The following is a 19,799-nucleotide window of genomic DNA, read 5'->3' as shown; positions in this document are numbered from 1 at the left end:
CTCCAAAATCCATAAAAGTGTGATTTCTCTGAGAGTGACTAGTGAATGATAATATGTCATGTGTTTACAAGTCGGATAGAATTATCCGTCCCGAGGGCGCCTGCGCATTAGGCGATTACGAGGCTTGCCTGGTATTATTTCTTGCCTATCGTACATACATAAGTTTTTAATTTGACATATTGTTTTCTTGCATACCGTGTTTTATAATTAACAGAATAAAAAAAGCAAATAGGAATATTTTTGTAACACTCTTTCTTGTAGAAGAGTATGTAAACAAAGCACGGGAAATCAACATCTGTATGCAGAAGTGACGTCATGACGTTTCAGTGACACACAATTAGCTTAGTTTATCATTTGTAGCGTAACGTTATTTTAAATCGGAGAGAAACTATCAAGGTACCAGCGATTTCTTCGTGTTTTACATAAACAATATATAGTATTATTCGCTTGTTGTCATTAACAGCACGAGAGTCATCTAGCATGGGGGTGCCAGATGGGTTTCGCCGACATGGGTAGATCCACCGAAAACGCTAGTCCAGTATGCAAGACACTTATTTATTGACATAAGATTTTGCAGGATACTAGTATTCTTATAAATATAGTGCAGAACGTAGTATATCTTGCAACGCTTTTTAATTAATGTAAATTTACCTCTTCTTGCATCTTAATCAGTATTTAACTTTTATTTTCACCCACTTTACATTTTTCATTATCATATATACATTCTATGCCAAACTTGGTGATAATGAACATGTTGAAAAAATTCAACAAAACTGTGGGCGAGTACCTTTAAAGAGAAATCAGGGAAAACATGTGCAGATTCGAAATGTATATTTGGGTACACTACTATAATTGTATCTTGTATACTTTTGAACCACATGGTACACCATATGCACAATTTCTATGCAAGATATACCGTAAATTTACTTGTAGGCTTTTTCTTGTATATATAGGGATCTACTACATATATACGTACACATTCTGACATGGAACCTTTGAAATATTAATGCGGTCAATCAAACATCGACCATAATAATAATAACAACAATAACAATAACAATAACAATAACAAGGATGATAATAATGATGATAAAAATAATAATGATGATGATAATAATACTTAAAATAGTAAAAATAGCAGATTTTATAAAAGAAAAGTAATAATAACAGTCTTACTTTTGTCTTTTATTGGAATGATTAGGGGCCTTTTTGGCCTAATCATTAAGGTCGCTGACTTATAAAATAAATTAGTATGTTTTCATCCGACATTCATTGAAATAAATCCGATTTTTCGCAGGAACACAATTTGGCAAATATTTGAAGAAAATGGCGAAACTGCATCAAGAGTCGTTTGTCCCTAACTAACTGATGTTAGTTCGCCTCATTCGGGGCGTTGAATTCTTATTGTGAAAAAGCCACGCAACTGGCTTACAGAAGGCCGGTGGTTCTTCCAAGGTGCCCTGTCGTGATGAAATAATGCACGGAGGGGTACTTGGGGTTTACCTTCACTATCAAAGCTGGAAAAGTCGCCGTATGACCTGTCACTGTAACGGTGCCACAATAAACCTAATAACAACTGTTTTGTTTTTACAGCACATGGGACGATACAGTGTCACAATACTTACTGTGTTCACGGGACTTGCGGGTATCTCAAAGATCAGTCTGGGCATCGGTGGAATTACCATTGTGTCTGTCACCACGGATGGGATGGCAAGCACTGTGATCAACGATTAACGTGTAAGTATCCAATGACTGATAGACTTCAAACGGGAAGTAAAGATACAATATGGAATACCTTTGATGTCTCTTTTCTGTGGAATTAAAATTATGTTTTTATGTTGCAAATTGTTCTATTAATCAATGTAGTTTACGAGTTGTTTTATGCATTTTGTTTTCATATTGCTATGTGCGTTTTTCATGTCAAAAGAAATAAAACCTTTATAAAATACGCAGAACATATTACATATGTGCAAGAAAAGACAATTCCATAAACAAAATAAAAATTCCTACTATTTAGGATAATCATGGTATAAACAAAACTTTATTGTATAAAATAAATTTCAGACGAAATTTTCAAAATCTGAGTAATTTTTTTTTTAAATTGGTATAGCCGTGTCAGCGACAACACATAATGTATCTTCTCCAAGCACACCAGTTTTGTCGTCATCAATATCAACAGAAACAACAACTACGCAAAAAACAACAACAACGCAAACGACCAATCCGTATAGTTCTCCTGGTAAATATTGACTTCAAAATTGTATGGCATTTTTCTACAATGTAGAATTTGATGAAACACCTCAGAATATACTTAGAAAATTCAACTTATAAAAAATTGGTCATGTGCGTGATTTTTTGCCAGACTGATTTGAAAAATTTTGACCTCACGCAAGCTCTTATAATGGGAGTCAATGGGAAAATCACAACGTTCATAATATTTTCGTGAATAGATTTTTTTTCTACAGTATAGATTTAAATGAAACTTATCACAGTCGGCTATAAACATATGACCTATAATATGCTGAAATAAAATGTACAGGTCTGCGTGCTTTTTTTGAGATATTTTTGCCCATGATTAAAGAGATCCCTACATTTTAAGCTGGTTTATGCTATTAATTTGAATAATTTAGTTTTGATATCATATTTTAACTTTAGAAAGATAGTAACGCTGTCATTATAATAAATTTACTCACGGATTGCCATTAATTCATGAAATTATTTTAATTCCCGCACGCGGAATGCGGGATTTATTCTACGTTTCCCGGATAAATGACGTTACGCCATCACTTCCGGATTATAAAACGTGCAGAATTACCTTAAAGTAAGAAATAGCAAGCAATTCGATTCAAATTATTCTGAAATACATGTATATCAAACTGAAAAACACGGACCTGAATACGACTTTGTCTGTCTAATAAGAAAAATGCATATTTATAATTTATCGTTTCATTAAATTCTTTGTAGTAGATCTGTAGTAAACCCGTAAAAGTCGGTATATTTTGTATTCTCTGTACGCACTTTCGGCGTTTTCCGGCATGCGTGCGCTTAGTTACATTAACGTCGATAATAGGCATACACACACTAAATAGAAAAATGGCGAGGGAAAAAAATGGTAGTCGCATAATGGCGGATAAAAATAGTCCACAGTTTTTTGCTCTGCAAGGCTATTTTCTTTGCATTTTTTTTTTGCTAAAATCACATGACAGATCTATGCTTGACATGTAGGTAGCATTTTTATAATGAAATAACAACATGGCAAAATTTTTCATGGAAACTTAGAACATACACCACCAGTATAATTTTTTAGCTGATTTTGCAGTTTGTGTGTTTGACTGAACTTATTTTTCTTGCATCAAATATGACCCCCACTTTTCTTCTGATTTTTATTTAGCACTGACAATATTCATCAAGAAAATGTAGGTTACAGACATTTAAAATTGGTCCTGATGTGTGCTGCGGCCATTAGAAATAGGTCAGTTTTATATAGAATAAAGAACAACAACTATTTAGTGTGTTATAATCTAATAGTCAGAGTACCTATCATACGGAAATAGTCGAGTGTCATAACGGATCCACTACCTTACTTGAAGTTACTTTTTTCAAATCAGACCAGTAAAACATTAAGCGAAAAACACTTTTTATTGGTTTAATTTCTTGAAACATCAAGGTTAAATCAAATTCTACATTGTAGAAAGAACTTGAACCACACATGTGCAACAATTGTTTTAGTATTTTCTTATAGAGAAAGAATTATAGGCCTACATTTGTCTAAAAAAAGTAATTTTCAAAGATGCACTTTTAAGACCTTTTATTTTCGTTGCTGCTTGGATATAAGTAATTCAATACCATTAATAAGGAACTAGATTATTTCAAGTCGTTAATGTTTGTAAAGGTTTTTTAACTAATAAAGTCCCGATTCTTTCTAAAAATGCCCGTTGTTTGAAGTTTTAACTAATTAAAAATGTTATTTTACCAGCGGTGCCTTTGTCAAGCTGTGATCACACAAGCACACTTTTAGCAACCGCTTTCCAAACACCAGTTGCCAACCAGAATGCGATAGAATGTTCTCCTGGCAGTCACACTTCGCATGAAGCGTTTGTACTCACAGAATGTTCCGTACCACAGAATCCATCGTCGTGGCAACAGGGTGTTAATGTGTGTACTTTCAATTTTCCATTTCCTTTGAAGTTTCCCCTAACCTTAATGCGCATGTCAGCTTGAGTAACTATGTAACTGTTTGCTCAAATAATACATCTTTCCATTATCATCAATTATAGGTTATTGAAATACGTTGCATCAGAAAGAATGACTGTTAATGTGTTAATTGCTGTTTTAAACGTCCGGTCATTCCCATGTGTCCGTTTGTTCTGCTAGTCTAACACTTTTTTTATAAAAAACAAAAACAAACAAAAGAAACATTATATGTATAATTGTTTAGCGTACACGTTCATATCCTTGCGATGAAAAGGGCCGAGAACTTAATGTCTACATGAAAGACCAGGAAGAAGCACATATAATTTTTTTTCACGTAAATTTGGACGGAATACAGTACAACCTCTCCAGAGCGGCCCTCTCTTTAGTAAAAACCTCTCTAATAACAACATCAAAAAATTTCCCTAAGCTGAAATGTACTATCAAATTTACCTCTCCAGAACAACAACCTCTACAAAACAGTCAATATTTGTATTCCCCAAAGGGTGTTGCTCTACAGAGGTTGGCTTGTATATACATTTGAACAAATAACAGATATTTGATTGCTTTGAGGAAATATAGAATAAATCTCACCGAGTACAAAGTCATTTGCTTCATTATAAAGATGAATAATATTTAGGTAATGGCCGACTGTGGCAGTTCGGATGCAATACCAACCTACACACCAATTGCAGCTTTTGACCGTGGTTTTTATTCGTCTGTCTGGAGTTTGTCCGGAATTTTCCTTGGATGCACAAATAATGGTTTCAAGGTATAAATCAAGAATGTCTTTTTTGAATTCGTATTTAATGAGTCCGGAATCTTCCTTGCATAAAGAAGGGGCCCCTATAGCTGAGCGGTTAAGGTCGCTGGCTTCAGATCACTTGCCCATCTTCGATGTGGATTCGAGACTCACCCAAGGAGTTGAATTCTTCATGCGGGAAAGTCATCCAGCTGGCTTGTGGAAGGTCGTTGGTTCTACCCAGGTGCCCGCTCGTGATGAAATAATGCACGGAATGGCACCTGGGGTCTTCCTCCACTAGTGTGTCGGCGCGACGTCAAACTCCAAAATAAAATAAATAAGTCTTTGCATGCAGAAATCATAGTTACAAGGTATAAAGCAAAAATGCCTTTCTTGAATTTGTTTGAGTTTGTCCGGAATCTTCCTTGCATGCACAACAAATAGTTTCAAGATATGAATAAAGGACGCCTTTCTTGAATTTGTATGAGCTTTTCCGAAATGTTCCTTGTATGAACAAGTAATGTTTACTAGGTATAAATCAAGAAGGCATTTCTTGAATTTGTATGATTTTTTCCGGAATCTTCTTTACATGCACAAGTAATGGTTTCAAGGTATAAATCAAGTATACCGTTTTTGTAAATTGTATTAGTCTAATACTAGAAGGCTCGTTAGATATTTGTGCTGCTAATTTTAAGTCATCAAGGTGTTAAGAAATGAATTGCATCTATAAACCTCACATATGACAATAGTTTTAATTCATTTTCAATATCCTTTCATCTAACTATGAGCAAACAAAAGCAAAGCGTTCGAACATTTGAACAAACGTTGGTACGTTTATTGTACTTAGATCTAATTAGGAGGTCGAGGGTTTGAGCCCAAGTGATGTCACCACTTCACCGCATTTGATGCAACTTACTGTATTTATCAGGAAACTGACTCAGACTGTGGTTCAGACAAGCTTAAAACTGTCATCTTAATTAAACTAAAACAAATCAGCATACATTCATTAGGATACAACGTGTTACAAGCACATATGGGTACACGTATCTTGATGTTTTCTTTTCAGATTGCTCTACAGACATGCGGCCAAGCTCCTCATATCACTGAACTGCAGCTTGGTGGTAGCAACACACAGAATCCAAACATGTTTTACACGATAGTGTAGATGGATTGAAATGTCTGTCACGTTGAAAGTAATCAAAGCAGAAAACAAATACCGATATTTTTTCTTTTATTACACGTATCAGTCATTCTTGTATCAGGATTCGAGGTTAAAGAATTTGAGTTTGGAGTCCAGTCGAAAATCCCCAGCTTATGAGTGGTTTATTTTGAAGTTAGTATGTGTACAAGTGGAAGTGTTTTTGTTTGTTTGTTTGTGTGTGTATGTGTGTGTGCGCGTGCGTGCTTGCGTGTGTGAGTGATACTTAGAGGTCGAAGATCAAATTGTCAGTTTTATTGTTCCCTTTTTTACATCTTTACTTACGCATGGACACTTAAGCCACTTGGAAATACTATAAACATTGATGGCAAGAAGCCGCCGTGATATATGCAAAACACAGACGCATACGTCAAGGGTCAATGTCACACTTAGAGGTAAAAGATTTTACGTTGTTTTCGATGCCCTGATTATATCTTCCGTTATTTGTGGATACTGCGAAAACATACAACATAACACGAAAGATTGCCAACTACAACATCCGAAAACCTGTCTATAACAATTACAAGCATAGGATATCCAAATAACCTTTTCAAGAAATAATTATATCTAGACGAAGAGTACAAGTGCCAGTTTCCTAATTTTAAGTTCAAGGTTACATTCAAAGGTAAAATATAAGGAGTTTTCTTGTCTAATTCTAATGTACCACAACTACACGATACTACTGGTTCAAACTAAATGTTTCATTGTCAAGGTTTATGTAATCAAAACATGCATTTCGCCCTAACATCATATAGTGTGGGAGTTTGATTCATATAAACATACTGCTCATGTTGTAACTGTACATAACGGACATTGAAGGTATTAATAATAAAAAAACTGCTCAAGATATTTTACATGTGTAAATACTTAACGGTCCGGTCGCCACGTGAAATTATTTACATTGATGCCTTATACAAGTTTATCACATGTTTGACGTCGCGGGAGTGTAATAAAGCCATTAAATAAAAATGATAATACACTAGTGTAATAAAGCTTTGACGTCGACGTCATTTATAGTATAGGAGACATTGGTCAAATCGACTTGTTTATATAGTAAAAGAAAGTCGATTTTTTGATGTTTCGACAAGAAAGGTTAACATGTGATAAAAAGAATATTACACTTGTGACTTTCCATATTGAATTTATTAAACTCGTTGAATAAAATTGATAAAATGCTCGACAGAGCCTCGCATTTTATAATTTTATTCAACTCGTTTAATAAATTCGATATGAAAAGACACTCATGTAATATCCTCTATGTATGATATTTACAGAGAATTCAAGAAGAAAGTTTGTTAATTTAAAAGCAAACGTGAAATCGAACAAGAAAAATAGGAAAAAGTATCTTTTTTCAAGCATTTTAATTAATCTCATTTACAATATTTTCCAACTGAAATAGAATTAGTGGAAACTTCACAAGTCGCCCAACACGACCAAAACGAAAATGTTTCAGGCACGGTATGATTGAGCCTGTTCATGGACGGTAGTGGAAATGCATGCTACTGTCCACGTCCTTTAACCCTGGGATAAGCAGAAGTCAACATTTACACATGCTACAGGTACAAAAACATAGAGATATTCGCAGATGTGTTCATACGGTGGTGCACATGGAACCTTCAATGATACACTTGCATGTAATTCTATGAAAAGCGGCGTATGGTCCCCAGTTAAAATAATGGATTTGCCCTAAACGAGAAAACAATGAGCAGAACTATACAAAACCTTGTTAAACTGGATGTTGTCTGACTGCATAATTTGTTGCGTTTCAGAGACAGACATAATAAACCAAAATACAGAACCAATGCTGTTTTTGCTGTTTAAGGGGATATTTTAACAAGAGAATAGATGTGTTTTAACAGAATAATTCTCGCACTCACGCGCTATTGACATAATCTTTTACATACGCGCGTTCCGATGTAAAGCATAAACATAGGACGGCCCTATAATAGAAACAATGCTTACATGCCTGCGTATTTCATGGACATTTAGTACTTAACGTTGATAGAAATTTTATACTTTTTAACGTTTTAATCATTCTACGATAGAATAGCGTTAGCACACGTTCATTTCGCATTTGAATATCTGAAGTAACACTAGGGATACGTTGGTACCCTTATCTAGCAATAACGGGCACCAAACGGGATTCTGTAGATAAAGTAACAAAAAGCAACAACAAATATCAACAACATGCATTATATCTATATTGTTTTTCAAATTCTCGTTAGCATGCACTATACCTACATTGTCTTTCAATTTTTCGTTAGCAAAGGAGACGTAAAATAGACACTTTCGTCGTATAAGATGCAAATGAATGTACTTATCTATGTCATGGGTTTACCTAGTTCAAATTTGATAAGACCAGCACTTTACTTCATCCAAAATAATGAGGAATAAAAAACTGCCAGGAAAAACCTTTAAATGTTTTAAACTCAAGCTTAAACTCATTCATGATTTTTTTTCATGTAGATCTTCATTCTTCGTATTATTGTTTGTATAAAACTGAGCCGCGCCACGGGAAATCCAACATAGTGGGTTTGCGACCAGCATGGATCCGGACCAACCTGAGCAACCGCGCATTCTGGTCAAGATCCATGCTGTTCGCCAACAGTTTCTCCGATTCCAATAGACTTTAAAAGCAAAGAGCATGGGTCCTGACCAGACTGCGCGGATGAGCAGGCTGGTCTGGATCCATGCTGGTCGCAAACCCACTATGTTGGTTTTCACGTGGCGCGACTTAATTATTTAAATAACACACACATCAGCCCTCTAGCCAATAAGTAATTCGATTTAGGGTCTGTCTTTCAAGACATTTCCAAGTGTATGGTGATACAATATACTTAAAATTCTCTGATTAGGATTTGGCTTCTCAGCTGCGGTACCGAGGGCTTTTCAGACCATTACAACAGAATTATCCTAATACATACAAGCGAAAAGGTCGAAAACATTTCATGCTATCAATGACAATAATATTCCCTATAAAACGTAGAGTGGGGTATTGAGGTGTTCGCGCGATTAATAATTCTCAAATGTTATAATCTAAAAAAAAACACCTGACTTATTGAAAGGTTTAGATAATTAAACGAAGTTACGACTGGAAAAGGTGACTAAAAAGGAAGAAGATAAATCGTAATTTCAAACATTTTTAATTTGTATCATATATTTCCTGTTCTAGCAAATGATTGAAACCGAAGTTTTTCTTTCGAGTTTGATCATTTTATTTGCAGGAATTGTGTTGGTAGCTATACTTCTGTTTAGCCACACGAGTTTTTCAAGGGGCGGTAAGTCTAAATATTCAAAGTTCAAGCAGACGATATATACTTGTTATAGAAAAGATTTTAATTAAACCTATTGAGATTAAATTTCGATTTTTGCCCATGTCATTTATATTGTAGACGCTGAAACAGAGCTTTTAAACCAACGTCTATTTACTTTTATTACTCTGATTGTAGGAAAGAAATGTATATTTTCGAAAATGCATTCTTAAGTGGAAGAAATTCATAAATAGTATAGCTTAGTAAACAGTACAGTTAGCTTATTAGAGTATAACACATTATTAACTGCTATATAGTATTTCATGTGAGGATTCCCTTGTTTCATATAAGCGATATTATAAACTGAAATATAATTTTTCAGGGGAGCAGCTTCTACGATATTTACTCGATGGTAAAATTTAAATTTCTTTTAAATATGTTTGCAAAGCAAGGAAAACGCATGCAATAAATATATCTAATGCTTAAAAACATCAGCTGTTCTAATTTGTGAAAGGAATCTTTGTTTCGGTTTAGATAATTTTCTTCCTAATTATATATAAACGTATTGCTTATATCTTTCACAGATGTGTCAATGACATGTAATTGTAACCTTTGTCGAAACACATAGTATAGCACATATCGTGCGGCATGTCAGCGATATCAAACAACTTTGATTTTGTCTCTGTGAGTTAATTGCGAGAGGTCAGCTGGTTCTCGGCTGGCCACTTATTTATTGCACAGAACACAAGGTAAAATTCCTCTATGGTACTCCAAAGCTTTTCCGTCTTTTTCGTCAATAAATATGATCCGTCGCTGACAAAGCCTTACGAATAAATATGGTACCCGTCATGGAACATAAATTGTCTATATTCAGCTAGAATCAGGAGATAAGTCGCTGTCAAAATCACTATGGTGCGCTTGATACGAATATTCATTGAACGTTGAATGTTTGTATACAGACCTAGGACAAGAGTACCATCACACACACGCCCGCTTAGCTCAGTAGGTAGAGCGTCGGTCCACGGATCGCGGGGTCGCGAATTCGATCCTCGGGCGGGGCGTATGTTCTCCGTGATAAATGACATTGGGTCTGAAATCATTAGTCCTCCACCTCTGATTCATGTGGGGAAGTTGGCAGTTACTTGCATCGAACAGGTTTGTACTGGTACAGAATCCAGGAACACTGGTTAGGTTAACTGCCCGCCGTTACATGACTGAAATACTGTTGAAAAACGGCGTTAAACCCAAAGCAAAAAAAACAAACAAACAAACAAACAGAGCACCATCATCACTACTAAACAACCATGTACCGGGATTGCACAGGGCAAAAATACTATACATTAGAAGATCAAGTGTGAAGCCTGGTTGTAACTATTGTTTACAAAAAGATTCAGAATTTTTGCACTATCATATTTGCCTAAACCACTTTATTGCACATGATTCACGAATAAAAGTCAAAATCTATATTTTCTCCAAGAATCTTCTGGCATTTTGATCACTGTCTAACACACTCTTGTGCCACCGAAGTTTACATTGATTTTCTGTATTTATTGCCGGAATCCCGGAACCTTGTTCATTGTCTGATTGATCTGGAATCCTGAAATTGAGCAAACCACTGTGGTATACTAGTACATGGTATCGGAACTGAGCATTAAATTTCTGTATTTAATCCCATGATCAGGGCACACAGATCATTGCCATAACCACTGTGGTGAACATGGGACGTGTGTCGAGAAACAAGGTTCACATCATCATGATATGTCTTACATCTGCCAGTGTGACCATGGTTGGTATGGCATACACTGTACGGAACAATACGCACGTAAGCGGAGAAAATTCTTAGATATTTTAGTGTATACATATTATATTGTGTAATTGGCTTACAAGTGTGGAAAACAATTTTCTAGGTTAAAATTATAATTTAAAAAAAATGGAATGGCAAAGAAAACAAATGATGTGTTTGCGACTGACCGTCGTTCCAATTCAGTGTCCACAATAACAATAGGTTATGCGCCGCGTGTGAAGTTCACTCAGGCTACGCCCTCGTGAAATTATTCCTTAGGCGTATAACCTTTTCATAATGTATCGATATATCAAAACTTAGGTCTGCTGCATATTATTTATTCAAAGATAAAACGATGCATGAATAGTTAACTTACGCATTTGAGACAACACCGCTCTAACAGTACTAAATACTTTCTTACCTTATTTTCACTGAACTTTGCGGACCACCTGTTTTATATTTGTAAAGACAAAAATATATTATAACTGCACATAGTAACTATAACAGCGCGTGTTATTACCATGGACAAATGACGTCATCGGGATGTCACTGCCATGAAAACTGGACAGGTGAAAAGTGCCAATATTGTAAGTATTGCTTTGATCCCTATGGTTTGACAGCGAAAAGAAAAAAAGTCAAAGGCAGAATGGACTACGGTAACTACGTACAGACCATCCATGTGTATTTGATACCCCATATTGTTAATGAAATTCTACATTTAGTCCCCGGATATTCCAACTTTCATCACTGACTGATGAAATAGGTAAACCACTGTAGTATATATGGTACGAACAATACACAAAATTTCTTAATGAAGACCCGGTATCATGGTGTCCTACACACTGCTAAGCCACCACGGCATACATGGTTTCCAATATTTGCACTACTAAGTCATCATGGCATGCATAGCTATCGATGTTAACACTGCTAAACCACCATTGCATACATAGTTCTCGATATTAGCAGGACACAGTCACTATAGCACATATAGACTGCGATATTAACATTGCTAAGTCACTATTGCACACATGGACCTCGATATTTACACTGCTAAGCTACTGTACAGGAAACTCGGGAATTTACACTGCTAAGTCACTGTGACAAATAAATTCCCGATATTTACACTGCTAAGCTACTGCGGCATACACGATTCCTAAAATTTACACTGCTAAGCCACTGTGGCATACACGATTCCTGATATTTACACAGCTAAGCCAGTGTGGCATTTTAGGTTCCAAATATTTACACTGCTTAGCTGATATGGCACTCAAGGTACCCGATACTTACACTACTAACCCACTACGCCATACTATGTTCCCGATACTTACCCTTGTAAGTCACTGTGACATACTTGGCACTGCTTAGCCACTATTGCACACATGGGCCTCGTTATTTACAAAATATTTAGTTATACTATGCTTCGGGATCCTGGATATGTTCTCACTGCTAAACCTACAGTATACAAGGTAACCAAAATGTACGTTGCATTATATATTTAGCTAAAGGATCCGGACACTATGATCACTGTTATAACCACTGTGGTGCACACGGTACCTGTATCGGGAGACAAGTTTCGCATGATTATTACTACAGCTGTCAATGTGACAACGGATGGCATGGTATACACTGTACGGAACACCATACACGTAAGACATAATCTTAACTTTGTCATCTATCATTGCCTGTACATTTACTGATATAAAACCTATAAATAAACAACAAAAAACCCAAACAACTTGTGGATAAAAAGACAATAAAATGTTCTCATTATCTACTGAATTTTAGGGCAAGAAACATTTCATAGCTTAGTAAAAGTTTCACTTTGTACTTAAAAACAAAGAAAAATATCAAACAGGGAATGCCACGCACCAAAAGCGCAGCCTCCTCAATACTATTGACGTAGATGACGAAGAAAGAATAGATGATGACGATGATGTTGATTTGCTTATAATGGTTTTCATGATAAAATGACGCCTACTACGATTGTACTGATAATGATGATGGTGGTGGTGATATTAAAAAAAATGAAAATATTAACTCAGACAATGATGAACCAACAAAAATTGCTAAATAAAAAAATTGATACTCTAAGGTAGATCTATAGAATTAAAACAGATATTTTTTTTTCTTTTAGAGCCATCAACAACAAAGCAGACGACACCCTTTTCAACCGCAACATCTTCTGTAACGTCTACCACGACTTTATCTACGACAGCTTCAAGTGCGTCTATTTCATCCCTTAAAAATTGAGTTCAAAAATTGTACGTAAAGCAAAACGCTTTCTTGAGATAAGGCTTTTATGACACAAGTGTTCTTGCCAACATGGCCGGGAAAGTATACATTAGTCCTATCACGTGCCATGGGTAGACTTTTCTGTCTTTCCCATGGAGGGAAAACAAGGGAGACTATGCAACAGGTAAAGCCACGTTCCAAAAAACGTAGCCTTCCCTTGCCCAACGTGCAAGACGTCACTATAATGACGTTATAATCCATACACATAATGCTAGAACCCCCCACCCCCACCAAATCTTTTTATGGTTGAGGTCTAGCTTGAACTTGAACGTAATCTTACATACATGTCGCTGTGTAAGAAAGGGTTTCAAGGGTCAATGCAAATGAAAAACATTAGATTATTTCAAGGAAAAAGTTCGAGTATGCATAGATAAAGCAACGCTTTATAAACACAGACAATAGTTTGTTAAAGCTGACATATCTTTATAGCAATATCATTCTTTAATTATATAAAAGAGAGCGACTTTAAAAATGTTATTTCAAATCTTTAAATTTCTGTCAATATTCCAGAGAGTCATGTGTGACCGATTTTTTTTTCATTGCAGTTCGTTACATTAAAGTTTTCATATCAAGTTATATTAATGAAAATGTTCTGTAAATCAATGCAAAATTTGTCTTGTACATAATATATTTCAAGTTATTTGTGAAATACTTCCTGGATTATTTGTTTATTTTTTTATCAGCGGTGCCTAAGTCAACTTTATCAAGTTGTGACCACATTGACGCAACAAGCGCAATCGCTTATCAAATCCCGGTTGCCAACCAGAATGCGATACAATGTTCTGCCGGAAGTCATGCTTCCCACGAAGCGTTAGTACTCACAGAATGTGCAGTACCACAAAACTCGTCGTCATGGCAACAGGGTACTAATGTGTGTACTTTAATGTTTTATTTACATATTTTGAATAGTTTACATAATAAAATCTGTAAAAAGATGCCTTGGAAGCAAACAATGCAACTAAGCAGTATAAGAGCAGACTATGTTTTAATGAAATATATACCACCTCTCGTGCCCTCGAACACCTTCTTAAGCGCTATTGTATTACACACCTATTGAATAGACTCTGTGATTCCGACGGATCAGAAAAAATAACAATACTGAATCAAGGTAAGGGGAGACATTTTACAGCCGTCACACGGCATATAAAGATTACTGTTCTGATAGTTAATAAAATCTGCATAAAGCATATAATGCAACCAAGCAGAAAAATAGCAGACCCGGTTTGACTGAGTCTGTTCACCAGAGGTAATGGAGTATGCAACGCCCCCCCTTCCCACCCTCACCAACTAGCACTGTCTATATGCAATAAACAGGTTTGAAGAAGAAAAACAAAACTTTTTAAAACGCAAATGGTGAGTACTATTACTAGTGTAGCTGATTCAAGAACACCCGTTTATATTGTAATCATTTACATGAATCCGTCTGTTGTCACTTTAAACAATCATATTTTTGTATATATTTATATGAAATTGAGCTTTAGTTTATTGCACAATCGTTTAAGTTTGGTTTATTATACAATTATTGCCTTTTAAAAAGTAAGGTCGCAAGTGGTTTTATCGACTTGGGGCAGGTGCTATTGACCAAAAGCGTAGCTTGAGGTCGATATCGTCTTTCCCAGGTAGTTTAACATTAATTTTTGGCTCAGGCTTCAAGCAAGTATAATTTTTATCACTGATCACGGGACTGTATTTAGACCAATGAAAATGACTATAAAACACAGATTTGATATTAAAGTTGATATTCCTGACACTACAAAGGATACCGGCACATGCTAAATCTCTGTAATTATGAAATGTTAACAGTTTTACAAAAACGTGAATGTTGTGAGAAAACAGTTTTTAAATACGTTTATGCTCCTATTGATAATCACTTCCGGACATGCGAAGAAGACCGGTCCAGGCCTGAAATTAGCAACATCGATTTTAGATTTATATCCATAAAACTATATAGAATATACCTTCAGAATGGTCAAAAAGAGTCATTTGAGAAACATTTTACAAAAAGTATATGTTAGTAGAAGTATGCTTATGCGATATTCAGGTTATGTCAAGTTGTGGTAGTTCTGGTGCCATACCGGACCTGACACCAATCGCAGCATTTGACAATGGGCTGTATTCATCCGAGAAAAGTTTGTCCGGAATTTTTCTAGGATGTACAGAAAGTGGTTTTAAGGTATGTATAAATATCAAATAAAGAGTGTAATCCAAAAATATGTAAGTTTTATTGTGGTTTTCAAGTCTAAGAATCAGTATTCATTTACAGCACTTTTCAGGGATATTCATCTAACTTAGATAAAATACATTTATAATCACCTAGGGTGACAAGTTTGCATTACAAGTATACAAAAGCAAGGCCAAAAGTCCAACAGAAAAATGCAGTCACCAATACAGAATTCCATATATGTAAAACGTATAAGACCCACTTTAAGTGTTTTTATTTTACATTTTCTTGAAGAACATTCCCAGTGCTGTGCTAAATGAAAATAAAACAGGAAAGTTATGTTTGATGTAAGAAAAATGTAGTCGTGGTGTATAACCAATGTTCTGTAATGTTATTATTTCATTATAAATATGATATATACTAATTTAAAGTGTATATCTGTTATGTGATTTCAGCAACGCCATTATGCGGCCCAATATTTTCGCGCCATTTTCTGTTTTAGTTTGCTGTTACCTACATGTATTTATAATTATATTTTCTTAAATATGAATTTCCTTTTGAGGGTTATGGACTTCAATCTTGTATATTTTTTTCGACTTGAAGGGAAGGCAAACAAATATGACATTTTAGCAGCTAAAACATTTAATGACGAAGTATCATGAATTGCTACATTTCAATAAATTTGAATCCACCAAGGTTACAAGATATCCTTCGTCCTAACTCGTTAGAAGTGTAGCCGTCGTAAATTTTACATATGAGCCGCTCCATGAGAAAACCAACAGTGGCTTTGCGACCAGCATGGATCCAGACCAGCCTGCACATCCGCGCAGTCTGGTCAGGATCCATGCTGTTCGCTAACAGTTTCACCAATTGCAATAGGCTTTGAAAGCAAACAACATGTTCTTACTTGTTCATAATGATTTTTTTCTCTTCCAGATTTCTCTCCAGACATGTGGTCACCCACCACATATCACTGAATTACAGCTCGGTGGAAGCAACGCACAGAATCCAACTGTGTATTACACAATTTTCTAGAATGACTGATATATGTGTCACGAAGTGAATACAATACACAAAACATACTAATAGACAAAACCCCTTTGTTTTTATTTATTTATTATCATCTAAACTATATCAGATGTAATAGATGGAATGACATGCGCTTATTAACACTGTTCATTTCGCCATTGGTGTAATATACAGTAATTGTATGATGAAATATCAAAGATGACTATCACTTTGGTAAGACCCATAGATTTGTATACTCTCCGATAAAAGCACAAGTAGGAGTTTTATTTGATGCCTACAATAAGAGAAGTGTGTGTAGTATATCAGTAAGATTGTTTGTAATAAAACATTTTTGACATAAGGTCAACTTTAACAGTATAGAAACCAGATATGATTGGCTGGTTTTACTAAATTCAGATATAGCGCATGCGTTTGTTCAAGGATACGAAACACTTTCTATGGACCCATATGTGACCAGATATCGACCAGTGCACCAACCAATCCTTCGGGATTCTGCAGACGTTTTAACACGAAAAAACATGCATAATCCCTACATTATACAACTGACCTACAGTGTATATCGTACAAGAATCTGTAATTAATTTATGGTTCATTAAACATTTATTAAATTACTTTGTCCAAAACCTAACTCTACCTTGCCTTGCATGTCTTTGTGACTGTCTACACATGTTTTGTGTGTCTTTGTAGCCTTCATTGCACTTCTATGTACTTCTTCATAGGAATTTAGTCCAATTCTAATCTTTTAAGAAGATTTTTTTGCCAAATGGATTTTTGTATTCATTTATAATAAATACACACCACTTCTAAATTTTAAAAAATGCTAAAAGCAACCGAGTTTGCCCTTAAGATCGGTGTTTGATCCTGTACTTTTCGCCGTTCCGTCAATATTGTTTTGGTAAGCACCCGTTTTGACAGTTAATGGTACTGTCCAAATTGAAAGATGGGCAATTTTATTATAGGAATTTAGCAGGGTTAGGGTTAAATTATGTTAAAAACAAATACTATTATTTCGTGGGCGTAAAATTTTGTGTTTTTTTTTTCATAGGTAGGGGTAGATTTCTCGGAAGCACAGAGCACCAAAAACACAGCCACAGAGCCACGCATTATTACAGTAGACCCACAACAAAAAAGAAGCTGTAATGGAAATATAGTTCAGAAAGGTTGCTTCAAACATTCAACAAGTACCGATTAATATAAGCTAAATATTGATAAAAGGGGAAGGAATTGTTAAGGGGCGAAAAGGGGTCGGGGGTATGGAAGGAATCCGAAGGGGAAATTTGAAGAAGGACGAATATACAAGGGAATTCCATGTTCTTTTACAAAACAATTTTTTACGAAAACAAGCCTGGTGATCCATAGATTTTATTTGTTCATTGTTTTCGGCACAAACTATTGTTTTCGGCACAAACTTTCCTTTCATATCTGTGAATTTGAAAAAAAAGAAACATCTATGAAAGTAAAAAAAAAACTATAGGAATTTTCTTTAAGTAGGTCTTACTTGACATAAACGTGCATCATAAATAAATTCCAAACACAGACGCCTTCGTTAATGATAAAGGTCAATCTTTGAGGTCAAAGATTTTCTTTCGTTCGTTTTTCATACCCTTACTATTACTTTTGTTGCTGTTAGTTACTGCAAAACATCAACTACAAGTCACTGTAACTAGACGAAGCGTACAAGTCCCAGATTCATAGTTTAATGTTACATTGAAAGGTGAACTATTTAAGAGGTTTTTGTTTTTGTTGACTCGTACTGCACCACAACTAGACAATACTTCTGCTTCAGTCAAATTATTTCGTTGTCAAAGTGTATGAGCTCTAACGTCACAAATTGGGTATTCGATTCTTTTAAGTTTGTTCTACACTTTTCCAACTGTATACTGGAAAATGAATGAATGTAGATTGAAAATATTAAACTGACATTGTAAATTCGAAACTCCACAAGAGAGAGTTTATACAAAGAAATCAAGGAGAAAGCTTACTACGTCAAACTTGAAATCTAACTTAAAACATCAGAATAAAACATATATTTTGCAAGCATTTTAATTGATCTTGTTTCTAATCTTTGCACATTGAAATTGATACATTTCAATGTAAGATTTGCTGGGTTTCAAATAATTGGCAGAACTAAACAAACTGGAATTTAGAGTGGGGACCAGAGGTTATTGAACAAATTTAATTAAAAAGCAGGCACCATATCCAAGGGGTGATAAAACAATATTCAAAACTATCAAAGCGGAATTAGTTAAAATTGCAAACCTAAAAACCCACGACAAAAATGAAAATGTTAAGGCTCTATTAGATTGAGCCTGTTCGTGGACGGTAGTGGGAATACAAGCTACCGTCCCTGGCCATTTAGGCCGGAGTGTGAGAAGGGTGATTTTAATATGTACATTATAGATCTATACTGTATTATCTATTACTGGGTCAAATTTAATGCTTAATTTATGCATATGTTTTGAGATATTTGCACATTTTATGAATATAAATAAACGCATGAACTAACATTTGTACGTAGAATGATTTTCTTTGTTTAAGCTACTGAGTTAATCCCCGCTTTGGAATGAATAATGTAGTCTACATCATACAGCGTTCCAAGGAAATGTGTATGACTAAAACTTTAAATATCAGTTACAAATGCAAGCCTGGTCTCCAAACATGTTCTGACACGAAGGACATATATGCATGTTATCAAAATCAAAACAGTTATTTATGTTTTTAAAGATTTTTTTAAATTTATTTCTTGCTAGTTGCCGCATACCAGCTTGGCTTATACCTCTCCTGCATTGCCCTTTAATTCGATCTTTAGACGTCTGAACTTTTTCTGTCCCCATGTTGCAATTTATCTGCTTATACCACTCCTTATTTGTTTCTTATTTGCGGTGTTTTAACGAATCAGTGAAAAGTCTCTTTTCCAAATTGTAAGATAGCAAGGTTGAGAAAATCTCAAATGTTAAAATTAAAGCAATGCAATAACTCTTTTGTTCTTTAGGTTCTGGCCTATCTTGAATTTCTGACAAACATTGTTAAGTGTGCTCACTTCTCAAGGGGAATAACTACACGTGGACTGTCATTTGATTTAATAGATATTTGAATGCTTCCCTGTCAGACAAAGGTTATAAATTTGACTTTGATAAAGTATTACCGTGACA

At 35.2% G+C, this 19,799-nt stretch overlaps 2 protein-coding genes across 3 annotated transcripts in view; both read left to right on the top strand.

Moving 5' to 3' along the window:
* The window catches only part of LOC123538386 (protein jagged-1-like), a 48,204-nt gene extending 42,054 nt beyond the window's left edge, over positions 1-6,150 (top strand). The window contains exons 7-11 of one of the 2 annotated variants that reach the window (XM_053530154.1): positions 1,594-1,737; positions 2,111-2,239; positions 3,977-4,155; positions 4,832-4,963; positions 6,000-6,150. In XM_053530154.1, the coding sequence (XP_053386129.1) occupies positions 1,594-1,737; positions 2,111-2,239; positions 3,977-4,155; positions 4,832-4,963; positions 6,000-6,098 (683 nt within the window). In that variant the 3' untranslated portion in view covers positions 6,099-6,150. The remainder of the gene's footprint in view (positions 1-1,593; positions 1,738-2,110; positions 2,240-3,976; positions 4,156-4,831; positions 4,964-5,999) is intronic. The other variant, XM_053530153.1, reaches the window with a different exon arrangement.
* Positions 6,151-8,476: 2,326 nt separating this feature from the next.
* On the top strand, positions 8,477-16,706 carry LOC123538387 (uncharacterized). Its single transcript, XM_053530157.1, has 9 exons — positions 8,477-8,539; positions 9,359-9,409; positions 9,765-9,794; positions 11,064-11,204; positions 12,665-12,811; positions 13,300-13,386; positions 14,141-14,328; positions 15,499-15,630; positions 16,555-16,706. Exons 1-9 carry the CDS (start codon positions 8,515-8,517, stop codon positions 16,651-16,653), a joined length of 900 nt encoding a protein of 299 aa, XP_053386132.1. The 5' UTR covers positions 8,477-8,514; the 3' UTR covers positions 16,654-16,706.
* The last annotated feature ends 3,093 nt before the right edge of the window (positions 16,707-19,799 follow it).

The sequence above is a fragment of the Mercenaria mercenaria genome, chromosome 18 (genome assembly GCF_021730395.1).
Source record: "Mercenaria mercenaria strain notata chromosome 18, MADL_Memer_1, whole genome shotgun sequence".
Taxonomy (NCBI): domain Eukaryota; kingdom Metazoa; phylum Mollusca; class Bivalvia; order Venerida; family Veneridae; genus Mercenaria; species Mercenaria mercenaria.
Note: the sequence above shows the minus strand (reverse complement) of the source record. Positions and strands in the feature narration are given on the sequence as shown.

Coding starts and splice junctions, on each gene's coding strand:
- LOC123538387 (XM_053530157.1), top strand. CDS start 8,515: ATGAGGAATAAAAAACTGCCAGGAA. Junction 8,540..9,358: donor GAATAAAAAACTGCCAGGAA/AAACCTTTAAAT, acceptor TATTTGCAGGAA/TTGTGTTGGTAGCTATACTT. Junction 9,410..9,764: donor CACGAGTTTTTCAAGGGGCG/GTAAGTCTAAAT, acceptor ATAATTTTTCAG/GGGAGCAGCTTCTACGATAT.